Source organism: Pimephales promelas, chromosome 7 (assembly GCF_988280905.1).
Source record: "Pimephales promelas chromosome 7, fPimPro1.hap1.1, whole genome shotgun sequence".
NCBI lineage: Eukaryota > Metazoa > Chordata > Actinopteri > Cypriniformes > Leuciscidae > Pimephales > Pimephales promelas.
The window spans coordinates 9452567-9466044 of record NC_142775.1 but is presented as its reverse complement, the minus strand read 5'-3'; the positions used below and the strand labels follow the sequence as shown (position 1 = coordinate 9466044).

The 13478-nt window shown below is 38.4% G+C and overlaps 1 protein-coding gene across 2 annotated transcripts in view; it reads right to left on the bottom strand.

The window, feature by feature from the left end:
• Positions 1–8821: 8821 nt before the first annotated feature.
• The window catches only part of galnt5 (polypeptide N-acetylgalactosaminyltransferase 5), a 44419-nt gene continuing 39762 nt past the window's right edge, over positions 8822–13478 (bottom strand). For both annotated transcript variants that reach the window (XM_089133037.1, XM_039647290.2), the window contains one exon: positions 8822–9650. In XM_089133037.1, coding sequence (XP_088989163.1) covers positions 9513–9650 — 138 coding nt within the window. In that variant the 3' untranslated portion in view covers positions 8822–9512. The remainder of the gene's footprint in view (positions 9651–13478) is intronic.

Below are 13478 nucleotides of genomic sequence, written 5' to 3'. Positions count from 1 at the left end.
AAGCACACTCTTCTTGGCGTTGAGTCTCAACCCCAACCTTCTGATGTGGGCGAGGACGGCATCTCGATGCCGAATCGCCTGATGCTCCGATTGAGCCAGAATCAACCAATCGTCGATGTAATTTAAAATGCGAATGCCCTGGAGACGCAGCGGGGCCAAGGCCGCGTCCATGCATTTCGTGAAGGTTCGAGGAGATAACGCTAGGCCGAATGGAAGGACCCGATATTGGTACGCTTCGCCCCCAAAAGCGAACCTCAGGAACTTCCGATGTTGCGGAAGGATGGAGATATGGAAGTACGCGTCTTTTTTTAGGTCTATCGTGACAAACCAGTCCTCGGACCTGATCTGTGACACGATCTGCTTGAGAGTCAGCATTTAGAACTTGAGCTTCCCTACTGACCGATTTAAGAGGCGCAGGTCTAAAATCGGACGCAGCCCCCCATCCTTCTCTGGAACAATGAAGTACCGGCTGTAATACCCCAGCTCTCTGTCGGGAGGAAGAACTCGTTCTATCGCCCCCTTCAGTAGCAGAGCTTTCACTTCTTGTTCCATAACCAGAGCCTGCTCGGGGGTCACCACTGTGGGCAAAACCCCCCGGAAACGAGGTGGACGCGACCTGAACTGGATCGCGTACCCGCGTTCGATAGTCTGCAGGACCCAACGAGATATATTTGGAAGACTTCCCCATTCTACCAGAAATTCTACTAAGGGTACCAGTCTCTCGAGACTGGCCTCTGGAGTAGTTTTTAAAACAGAAACAGCGCCCTGTGACCGCGCACAGGCAGGGTTTAACGACCGTTCTGTATCGCTCCTCGGAGCAAACGAGCGTCCCTCGGGAAATCGCTCGCTGGGACCGTCTGCACCCCCCATTACAGGCAGGGTTGGCAGAACGAACCCCTGAGGGCACCGAGAGAGAGTGGGCGCCGGATTCAGCGGCGAACACCTCTGTCTCACGGTGGGGACCACCCTCAGTAGCCTGACACCAGTGGCGTCAGGACTTCTTCGACGAAGCCTTCCTGGCGACAATAACCGTCCTCAGATCGGTTCTATCCCGGGAAGACCTCGCCTGAGAACGCCGCGTCTCAGCCCAGTTTTGCTGGGGAGGAGCCCGAGACGCGACGCTCTCCCGACGGGCGGGGCTGCTCTCGCCCAGCAGCCCCCGAAGGATGAGTACGGAGGGGGAGACATTTCTGGAGCGCCGCTGCCTGTTTTTTTCCGGTCGACAGCGGCGCATCCAGGAGAAAAGCTTTATCTTTCTCCTTCATATTAGCCAGATTTAGCCACAGATGCCTCTCCGTGGCCACCAGGGCTGCCATAGAGCGGCCGACTGATCTGGCCGTCTCCTTGGTGGCACGGAGAGAAATATCTGCCGCCTGACGCAGTATCTCATTAATCACGTCAGTGCCGACGACCTCCCCCTCACTCATATCTCCTAGACCCAGCAATATTAGCATACATAGAGGTCTGGTGTGTCAAAATTCTAGCTGACACTGGTTTGTTCCACGATCTACACACCTCGGTGTGTAGATCGGGGAAGAAGGGCAAACACCGGCATGGAGGTAGTGAGTGTGATTTTAAAAATCTCTCATCCATTTTACTCTCTCGACTCTTGTTTCTCAACTGGCCATTCAATGCTTAATTTTTCCACAGCCCGAGTCAAAAACCTCCATTTTTTTTTTTTTTACTACATTCGCGGGAGACTGGGATGGCAAACGAGCTTCCCTCGCTCTCCACTGAGTCCATAGACTCTGCATCCACACTTTCAACATCCAGCTCCTCAGAACTGGATAATTGAAGTGATGGCGCCTCAGCCCGGGCAGGAGAAACCGCAACGCGGACCCCCGCAGCGAGAACTGAGGCACTGGATCTACCAGGTAAGGGCAGAGAATGGGCGGGGCCCGTCTCAATCCCCGCTGATAGATCCATCTGCGATCCCCACGACGCAAGCCTTCGCTGTGCCTCGGCAGCAGCCGGACCCGAGCCGCGGGGAGCGCGCACCGAACCACTCTCCTCGAAGAGTGCCCAGCGGGAGCGAAGTGTCTTCATGGGCAGACACTCGCAGTGCTCACAGCCGGCCCCCTCGAGAGCCGACTGAGCATGCTGCACTCCCAAACAAACAACACACAGATCGTGTGTATCCCCACCCGTGATGAAGCGAGGGCAGGGATGAACACACTTTCTGAAATTCTGCTGTTGTTTGCTCGCCATATCAATATATATAAATATACAATATTAGACAGACAGACAAAATTCATACATAGAGCGCTTGTGAAGACTCAGAAGCTGTTGCGCTTGTGTTTCGGGGATGCTTTATAGTTTCCTGGTCGATACGTCACCCCGCCTATGACGTTCCGTCTCGCCATTGGACAGATTTCATACGTGCTTCATGACTCGTCACGCAGAGGCGTTCCCACGGCGTTTACACGCAGCTCGAAGTTCCCTGAATGGGAACTCTCAGGACCCCCACAAAAAAGAAATGTTCGTCCAATCATTGCATTTGGATTCAGACTTGGATTTATGCGTTTCCATGTCAACGGAAATATGAATCTGCATCAGTCAGGTGGTACAACTAGAGCACTGCACATTGTTTACGTTCATTCTCCCTGTAATGCTATGCATTTTGAGACAAGGCAGTTTAACACAGTCTTTCATCTCATAACACTTTGAAGACTCTATCTAGGGCTATGCGCCCTCTCAGGCTTTTTGAAGGAGGGTGGGATCTGATGCATAGATTCCAATGAGCCATTATGTGAGAGAACAGCCAAACTAACACTGGCATACCAAAAACACCAAATTCTTTGTTTTCCCACTTAAAAGGAACAAAAAGAGGAAGTAGTCATACAAATGAGATTTATTTAGAAGCAGGAAAAACACACCTAACATCCAGTGGTTAAATCAGCACAGTTATCTGCATGCACATCCACATTACTTATGGCCAGGACATTAGCCATAAGGGTGACTCTGGTGAGAGTTTTCAGCACACATTAGCTGCGTTTCCATTACCCTTCAATTTGCGCAAATTGAAATTGCAAAATGAAAATACGCTCAATGGAAACACGTCAATTTCCGAAAAACTCCCGTTTATCGCAAAAAAGTTTTTACGCTCGCATGAGGAGGTTTTTCAGGCAATTCCAAAAAGGATTTTTTCGCAAAACTGCAATGGAAACGGATTTTGCGCATTTACAGTCACCTGACTTAGACAAAATCAGGATTTTGCTGGGTTGAAAATAATACAAAAAGAGCTTAATCATAAGATCAAAGAAGCAAGGGGGCGACAGAAAGATCTCATAGAGCGTCAGTTTTCCACTGGAAATTCAAGGAAAATGTGGGACGCAATGAAGGCTGTTACTAATATGGAAACAAATAGTCAACTTATTAATACTAGTGATGATGATTTACAGAAAGCTAATGAACTTAATGATTTCTATCTGCGGTTCCAAACTCACGACTTCTCTGATAAATGCAGATCTGTTATAGGTTCTCTGATGGATGACATGGGCAGTAGATTAATTATAGATAGTTCTAAGGTGCAACTATTGTTTCGGCAGTTATGTACTAAGAAATCTATGGGACCTGATGGGATTTCTGCACAGCTTTTGAAAACTTGTGCTGCAGAACTTACTCCAGTGTGGTGTACACTCTTCCAGCGTTCATTGGACTCACACATAGTTCCTGCGCTCTGGAAAAAAGCTGTGATTATTCCAATTCCAAAAAAGCCACATCCGTCGGAGAATAATGATTTCAGACCTGTGGCACTGACATCAATAATAATGAAATGCTTTGAGAAATACATTGTGTCTTTATTAAAAAATGAAGTTATGTCAAAATTAGATCCATGGCAGTTTGCGTATAGACAGGGTAGAAGCACGGATGATGCAGTAGGAAGTATCACTCATCTTGTATCGAAACATTTGGATGATTCAAAGGCATATGCGCGTCTACTTTTTATTGATTTTAGTTCAGCTTTTAATTCTTTGCAACCGTATTTATTATTAGAGAAACTTAAATTGATGGATGTTAATCCGTTTATTATTAAATGGTATTTTTCCTTTTTAACAAATAGAACCCAACAGGTTAGGGTGAATGGGAAGATCTCAGACTCTCATGTCATTAGTACAGGAGCCCCTCAAGGGTGTGTAAGCTCCCCAGTTCTCTTCACACTTTATACAAACAGTTGTGTGAGGAATAACAGTAACAACTATATTGTGAAATTTAGTGATGATACTGCGATTCTTAGCTTGTTACATAAAGACCAAGACATTTTGTCTTACTGCTCTGAGATTAATCAGTTTATAGAGTGGTGTGATGCCAACCACCTGGTTGTGAATGTGAAGAAAACTGAGGAGATGATATTTGATCCAAAGTCAATTGGAAACCATAGCTCTATTTGTATTCATGATGTTCCTATTACACAAGTGTCCTCATATAAATATCTGGGTGTCTACATTGACTGTTCTCTTACATGGCAGGCTCATATAGATTCTTTGTGCACTCTACTACAACAAAGACTGTATTTTTTGAGAAGGCTGAGACTTTATGGGGTCAGTAGTAGGATTATGATGTTGTTTTATCAGGCTGTATTGGAGAATGTGATCACTTATGGAATACATCTTTGGTACGGTAACTTAACAGTACATTTGAAATCTAGGCTGGGTCGTCTCATTCAAACGGCCATGAAGGTCATGGGCAGAACAGAACCTCTGTATCTCCAGACCTTATATGAAAAATCTATATTGAGGGAGGCAAATAAGATTATGCATGATACAACACATGTCCTGTACTCTGAGTTTGTAATGCTGCCATCGGGGAGAAGACTGAGAATGCCCAGCTGTAGACTAAACCGGTTTAAGAATTCATTTATTCCTTCAGCTGTTAAGTTAATAAATAATACCAAGCAGAAATAATAATTACTTTAAGTGTAGAAGAGTTGCATGATGCCTCACGTTCTAGTGTAGAGAATGATGTCATGCCAATCATTTTACAGTGCAGAATGAGGGGATGCCAAACACTCTTCCATTGTTCAGTGGCAAGTTCTCTCCAATGTACACAGTATTTGTGAGGCTAACTACTTGTTTTTAAATGTGTATTTCTTTGTTTTTTATGAATTGTGTTTGTTTTAATTGTCTGGTGCAGTGGTTGTAATTGTGAGCCCAAGACAAATTTCCCATTGGGACAATAAAGTATACCATACCATACCATACCATACCATAGAAGACGGAGTGTGTTTTAGGTTCCGTGTACGCAAATAATAATAATAATTATCATCATTAGCCTATTATAACATTTATTAGGGCTACATTATGTAGAAGACGCTTTTATCCAAAAAAGGAACAAAGCAATTCCTCACATCTCATTCATAGTACAGGTTGGACAATAATAGGGCTAAAATTATCACAAATAAACACTCGATTTTGACCAATATCCAAGAGAGTGTGTGGAGTTTGGAGCACGCACTGTATGCTCCAAACGGGCACGCCGTGAACACTTTCATTTTCCCATCAACAGTGGAATCAACTTAAAATACTCTATCACTCTCTATCTGGTTAAACAGAAAATAATAATACATTATTCGCAACTACTTTTATTTGTGTAATATCACAATAACAAGAAAACGTGCTTTTGTAAAATAACATAAAACAATCAGGCGCACTTTATGATCTTCGTGAACTGGAGCACGAGAACTGAACCAATAGCCTTTATAGACTAAAGCTTTAAATGTCCATTTTAAAAAGAACAAATTCGAATCGTAAACGTTGTAATACCTTTTGATTATCTAATCCGTATGAAAGGTGCAGTTCTCTCTAAAGGTGCATCCGGAGATTATGTTTTAGCTCGTTATTTTTTTCAGACGCATTAATAATAACTCACCTATAGCCTACAGCACTGCGGGAAAAATATCATAAATATCCATGTTCTAATTTGGCCTTAGAAAACCAGTATTATTTCCCATATTAATTTGTGAATATTTTAAATGTTTTAAAGGGGGCAAAAAGTCATAAAAAAATGACGCACTGTGACAGCTGAGTGAGCACATATAATGAGCACATATGAAGAGTTCAGATGCAAAAGCCTCTAAGTGCCATTTGAAATTTTCTTCTAGAATGATCATTTTTATCAAGCTTGTATATTTAAGTTCAGTGATTTCACTTAAATGGCAATGATAATTACCTATTAATTGTTATTTAAGTGAAATTACTGAACTTAAATATACAAGTTTGATAAAAATCATCATTAAAGAAGAAAATTTCAAATGGCATTTAGATGCTTTTGCATCTGAACTCTTCATATATTTTTGAAAGAACTAAGTGTTTTTAGTTCTTTTTTTAATAAACTAAAAAAGTTACACAGTGTAGCTTTAACCTTCTTTAAGCGCAACCGAGCAACTGCGTCTAAAGTGCTGGAAAAGAGAGTTAAAAGTTTCTGTCACAATATCAAGTTCTTCTAAGCTATTCGGGATGCTGAGATGATGAAACTGATTAGGAAGATTATTGATAAAGCAATCTTTAGTGGCAGAAGTTATAGGTCTAACATATTTATAACACGGAGTTGTCTTTGCTGTTTTGGCTAAGTGAAGTTTACATGAGACTAGAACATGATCTGAGATGTCATCGCTCTGCAGCAGAATGTCAACAGTATTAACATCTATTCAACAGTATTAACATCTATTCCATGTGATAATATTAGATCTAGAGTATGATTACGACAATGAGTAAGTCCTGACACGTGTTGTCTAACTCCAATTGAGTATTTAATGCCTTTAAATGTCAATCCCAATGCATTTTTTTCATTATCTACATGTATATTAAAGTCACCAACTATTAGTAGCCTACTTTATCTGCAGCCAGGACTAACTCTGATAGAAAGTCCACAAATTCTTTGATAAAATCATTCTGGTGCCCTGGTGGCCATATAGTAGCCAGCAGAATTCTAAAATGTGATTTATCATTTACACTATATATTTTTTACACTAAGCACCAATACTTCAAAAGAAGTATTTTTAAAACTAGTTTTAAGGTGGTAGTGGTTTTGAGGATATTACTATAAATTACAGCAACACCTCCCCCTGCCTTTCAGACGAGGTTCATGTTTATAACAGTAATCTTGTGGGGTTGACTCATTTAAAGGTGCAATGTGTAACAAAGTTGAGTATCTATTAACAGAAATGCAATATGACATCCATAACTATGTTTTTAGTGGTGTATAAAGAACTTACTTAATTAACCGTAATGTTTTTATTACCTTAGAATGAGACATTAATAGCTCCATAACCGCGGGAATCCCCTTCTATGAAGGTCGCCATGTTGTGACGTCATATTCCTACCGTAGCCGAACGCGAACACACAGTGCTACAGAACGCGTTTCATCACTACCTTGAAAGAGAAGTAGCGGAAAGCTGGAAGCTAGCCTTACACTCCGTGAGTAGTGACTTTTCCCTTGTGAGTGGTGTAAAATATGTAGTTGGGATTGTTTCATATAACTTAGTTCTCCCTCGCTGTGTTATGGGTTTGTTATGTTGGAGATAGATGTGCTGTTACGTTCGTGAGACAGCTGATGATTAGTATTCATGTCATTGACCGTAAAACAGTACGTTACAGGAATCACTAACCCGTCGATAGAGACTTTTACTAAAGTCTTTTATCACTAAAGTCGACGCGAAGATTTTTCAAAATCAGAGAAAAAAAAGCCTATTGTGTGTAGTAAATAGTATCTATGGGATGCGGAGATGACATGATTGTAACAGCGCGCGCAGTTCCGACCTTTGGACTCATGCGGACGAGTCCCAGCTCAGCCACAGTAACAGCTCATATTAGCCAGCTAAACTATTACTACCCTGTTAGAAAAAATATATAGCTGCTCCCTCGCTGTATTATGGGTTTGCTACAGTATGTGGGGATAAATGTGCTGCTGGTTACGTTTGTGAGACAATCAGCTGATTAATATTATTTTATTAAATTATATATTAAAACCCTTGATCCTCACCTGACTATGGCTTTGTAAACAGTATTCATGATGTGGTTTATAATGGACTGTGGTACAGAAACAGTGACAATGTTACACACTCTTGGCTTACTCTGGCTATTCTCTGCTGTCTCAGCCGACGAGATGTTTGTCCCGTTTTAGCAACCGTAGCTTCTTCGAAAGGGAGGGGTGAGCAGTGGGCTGAGCCCTTAGTGCAAACCTGGTGCAAACTCGCAACCGAACCACTAGATGTCGCTAAAAGTCACACATTGCTCCTTTAAATTAATGTAATCGTTTGGTTTTAGCCAGGTTTTTGTCAAACACAGCACATCTAGATAATCTAGATCTGAAATCATATCATTAACTATGAGCGACTTTGAAGTAAGGGATTGAATTTTCAGCAACCCAAGCTTTATAATGTTCTCATCTGTATTATATCTGTTTTTTTATTTGTTGAACATCAATTCAATTTTTAATCTGACGTTTTTTGGATATACAAATTTGGGGAACAGACAGTCTCAGATATCTAGGTGAAAGAGCCTCTATGTGATGGGATTTATCTGACCTTGGTGAAACTAATAGGAAAGTGTTACATTTCATTTGATTCTTATCTACTCTGAAATAATTAGACAAATTAATATTGGTCTATCTTTTCAAATCGACTTCCAAATAGAAATAATGTTACTCTAATTAAGCGTCATCTAAAGAGACTTAACAAAGTACTTTTGAAAAAAAAAAAAAAAATTCACTGCCATCAAATAATATTGTCCGTAATACTGTACTTCTAACTACCAAGACCGGTATGCTATCTAAGATTGGATACTCAAAAATGTCAAGATAAATAATAATGTAAAATGACCAATTATCATTTGGCATTCCAACCTATATTCAAGGTTATGATAAAAAGGAGTCAAACAGTAAACTGCAATAACTTATGCACAGCAGTGCAAGGCAAATACAGAATGCACAGAAAACCTTCATTGGATTAAGTCGTTGGGCCAGTGGCCCTTCGAGGTATGCAACACTCACTTTTCACAATCCAATCTACATTTTTGTTCTTGTCCAAAAAGCAGTTTCACTTGGAAATAGACAATATGATATTAAAGTCAGACATTTCATACCCACTTCAACAAAATTAAATCCTTGATAGTGTACAGAGACAATTTGAACTTGTAAAAAATCCCCAGATGGGTTTTTAATTTTTTTTTTATTATTATTGTGCAAAACCCCTGTGTATAATTTGCTATCAATATCCAAAAGTATTTCTCACAAAACCCCAAAAATATGAATAATCTGAATTAGCCAAAAAGACACCTGAATCAATCCCCAAACAATTATGAGTAAACATGTAAAATAACAAAATAAAAAGAAAAAAAACAAATGCACATCTACATTACACATATGGACCTTACACAAAACCTTTTCCTCAAATCACACATATTTGAATAAAAAAAATAAAAATGAAAAAAAAAAAATAAAAATAAAAATAAAGAAATATCAAGACAGAGGAGAAAATTGTGATGGAGAATATGTGAGTGATATTCTGGAGCATCTCACTGAGCGTAGTAATGTGTGAACTGCCATTTTTGAAAAGTATTGATGGGATCACAGTTCTTAAGGTAGATGCCAGCTTTAACTCCAGCTTCCAGACAGATTGGTTGGGAATGACTCTCTATCATCACATGTTCCGTCTAGACAGATATAGAAGGCAGACTTTGGTCAAAACATTATTACACACTTGAACTAATCACACATAAATCTTGAGCTAGGTACAAGACTACATACAACTAGAGAAGCACTAATCTGATGCTCAGTATCTGAGTTTTGCCTGATCGGGTAACAGTCAGACAAGACTGATCCAGTCAAGCTCAAACAAAAGGACAACAAAGCACCACAAAAGGTTTAGTGAATTATATTCCAGGTGTTCTGAAGCCATTAAATTGCTTTATTTGAGGAACAGATAAATTGAAGTTCACAGAAACGGTTTAATTCGCAGCAGCTGTCAAATGTCATTCTCCGTTCAGCATCTTCAAACAGTGTCACATACATTTACTACAGTCAGCACAGTAAATCTCTCTCCAAGATGTTCCAATGTTCCCATTATTATGCATAATCGGAACACAGATTATGCATAAAGGTCAGGGCTTTTGTTTAAAATGAGTTTATTGGTGATACTGAATGGTGTGGTGCTCACTATCAGATGAAAGGACTGAATAAAACTCGTCATTCACACAGTAATTGGAATATAAAACTCAATGAAAATGTTTCAGTAAACAGTTGGATAGATACTCTCAGTGTTGCACACACACACACACACACACACACACACACACACACACACACACACACACACACACACACACACACACACACACACACACACACACACACACACACACACACACACACATGCACACACACACACACACACACACACACACACACACACACACACACACACACACACACACACACACACACAATATAACATATACCCAGGACTCCATGTGCTTTAAGCGAGAATATATGAGTGTATATTCTCATACACTCATATCATACACTCATTATATGAGTGCTTTAGTGCCGCTCTGTATTGGAGTCTTTCATACTATGATAGTTTTGCTCAGTAAAAGATAATTTACATTTACATTTAGTCATTTAGCAGATGCTTTTATCCGTGACTTACATCTGAGGACTAAATCTAACAAGTCATTGTGAAGAGGCAATAACAACACAAGAAGTTTTCAAAATACAAAGTTCAAACATTGCTCAAAGTAGTATAAACCAGACAATTAAGGATTTCAAGTTTTTTTTAAAATTTGTTTTATTTATTTATTTGTTTTATATTAAGTGCTCACGGAGGAGATGAGTTTTCAGTTGTCTTTTGAATGCTGTCAGGGATTCTGCATTCTGGATGATGATGGGCAGATTATTCCACCAGCATGGAACCGTGAATGAGAATATATACTGATAATTAGTTAATTATAGATAATTTATATATATATATATATATATATATATATATATATACTATTTATTTGTTCTATCATTTAAAAAAATTAAATCTGATTTTAATTTTACAAAATTATTATTGAATTTAAGAATTTATTAATGCTGCTTCTCAATTTGCCTACTTACACCCTAAAATTCTGCACTGATTTTGAGAAGAAAAAGTACATACTTTTGAGTTTGTATCAGATTAGTAGGCAAGCTTTGGGACATACTAATTCATCATAATTGCGTTTTTAACGGACCACTCTGTCGCTCAGTTACGTAGATCCTCTCACCATTTAAACTACCAAACTATGCAATCATCGTGTCACAGTTAAAATCCTTCACATTAATTTTAATGTCCTACTTATCTGACAAAAATGTATTAGCATGTTGATCTTTAATGCGGATAATTCTGCTCGTGTTTTTGCATAATGATACATTTAAAAGTTAAGGACCAAACACATGTTTATACAAGTTCACAATTATGTTTTATGTAACAATTAAATGTAAACATAATTGTTATTTCCTGTATAATATAAAGCACTACTTTTGTACTTTTGGCTAAACTGTTTACTTGTTTATTTCCTATTGTAAAAACTTCCTATACTTTTATAATGGATATTGTTGTTCATTTAAATATTATTTTTTCAACAATTATATTGTATATTATATTATATTATATAAATAATATGCTGTATTGAGAAATGGCCCATTAGTATTATTTTTTCAACAATTAATATTTTATTTTATATAAATAATATGCCGTATAGAGAAATGGTCCATTAGTGTGATTTCAAATTCAGTGAAAGTTACATTATTATGCCATTAGATGGCGGTATAGACAGTCTTAATAATTGAGTCAATACAGTTAGATAGTAGTTTAATCACTACTGGGGCACAAGTGCCCCAAGAATTTTCCAAAAGTACTAAATTTACATGGGGGGTCATATTTTTAACAAGCATTAATGAAAGTATGTGCTGCAGATAATTTAACTAGTTTGCTTTTATAGTGTAAGGGCATTAAATCACCTGTAAAAATTATTTTAGGTATTGGAAGTGGATACGGGTTGATTGATGACAGTTAAAATTACCTTTGGAACTCTGTTTTAATGTGGTAAGTTTAAACCCCTTAACTGTCACCCCCTTTTGGAGAATAGACGTGAAACTGCACATTCCAAACTTAAATGGTTGTTATTCAAGAATGCTTTGGAATATAGACCTAAGTTTGGTCTTGTTTTAAAGATTATTGAGCACTTCAAAAAAATGAAAGTATAAAAACATTTTGGAATTTTAAATTTACTGTAAATCAAATGTACTGTCCAAAATATTTTATCAACTATATATTTAACAATATATTTTTTACTATAAAATTACTATAAAATTAAAGCCATATGTCTATATCATACAATTTGAAGCTGATTTCACAAAAATTGAAGTTCCTTTAAGATTTTGTTTAGGCGCTCTACCAAAATTATCCACCGGGTGTCACCCACATTCCATTGACATTTTTTTGATGGGTTCTCCTGTAACAAATCGATCAATTTCTATCCACATTTCACTTCTATCACAAAACAGACACCACACATGGAAACTTGAGACTCCAAGGTCTTGAGACCATTTGAGCAATATGTTTTGTCAAGATTAGAAAGAAGACCATATGTTTTGATTATAAAGTAGTTAAAATACATTTAGTAGGTATGCATCAGCTGGACTGAGTGGATAAAGAGCTGTTGCATGACTGGGTTTAATAGGGGAAACTGCAAAAATGCGAGTAAAACAAACCATTTTCAGTTCAAACTAAAGGTTGGACTCGATATATTGTTCCTTAACAACTTAACAAAATATCCAGTGATCCATGGATATTGACATGCAGCCAGGAATCATGTTTCCTGACATTTGTATGTGCCTGATTTCGACGCCGGGGAAATCCATAAAGCAAATTTGACTGTGAACGCTTAAAATAAATAAATCATAGGTAGGTCTAAATCTCGGTGATCACTTATATCAATGCAATAAATGTCGTCATATCGCCCAGGCCTAAAACTTGTATAGTTTTTGTTTATTTAAGAACAACCAATTATGCAAAATATACAATGGTAAATATTTAATTGAGGAACTGTCAATACATGTCTCTATATGTATTGACAGTTCCTCAATTAAATATTTACCATTGTTATGATTTTAACACAATAAGATAACTGCAAATCCACGTTTCACTGCCTGGAGTCCAGTTGTCTCTATGAATTACAGCAATCTATTCGCTTCTCTGTTCTGTAGCTTTCAGGCAGTCTGTAAAACTACACCTCCGATTTCTTGTCAAATCTATTTGTACAGTCAATCTCAAAGCTCTAATTTGGTATTAAGAAAGGGTTTGATTTCAGAGTTTAGCCCAGACCCTAAAAAAATCACCTGCCTGTAACTTTCTAGTAATATTGACGACCTTGATTAGCTTGTTCAGTTATGTTTGATTAGGGCTGAAGCTAAACTCTGTAGGACACTGCAATACTTGCACAACTACTTCCGCG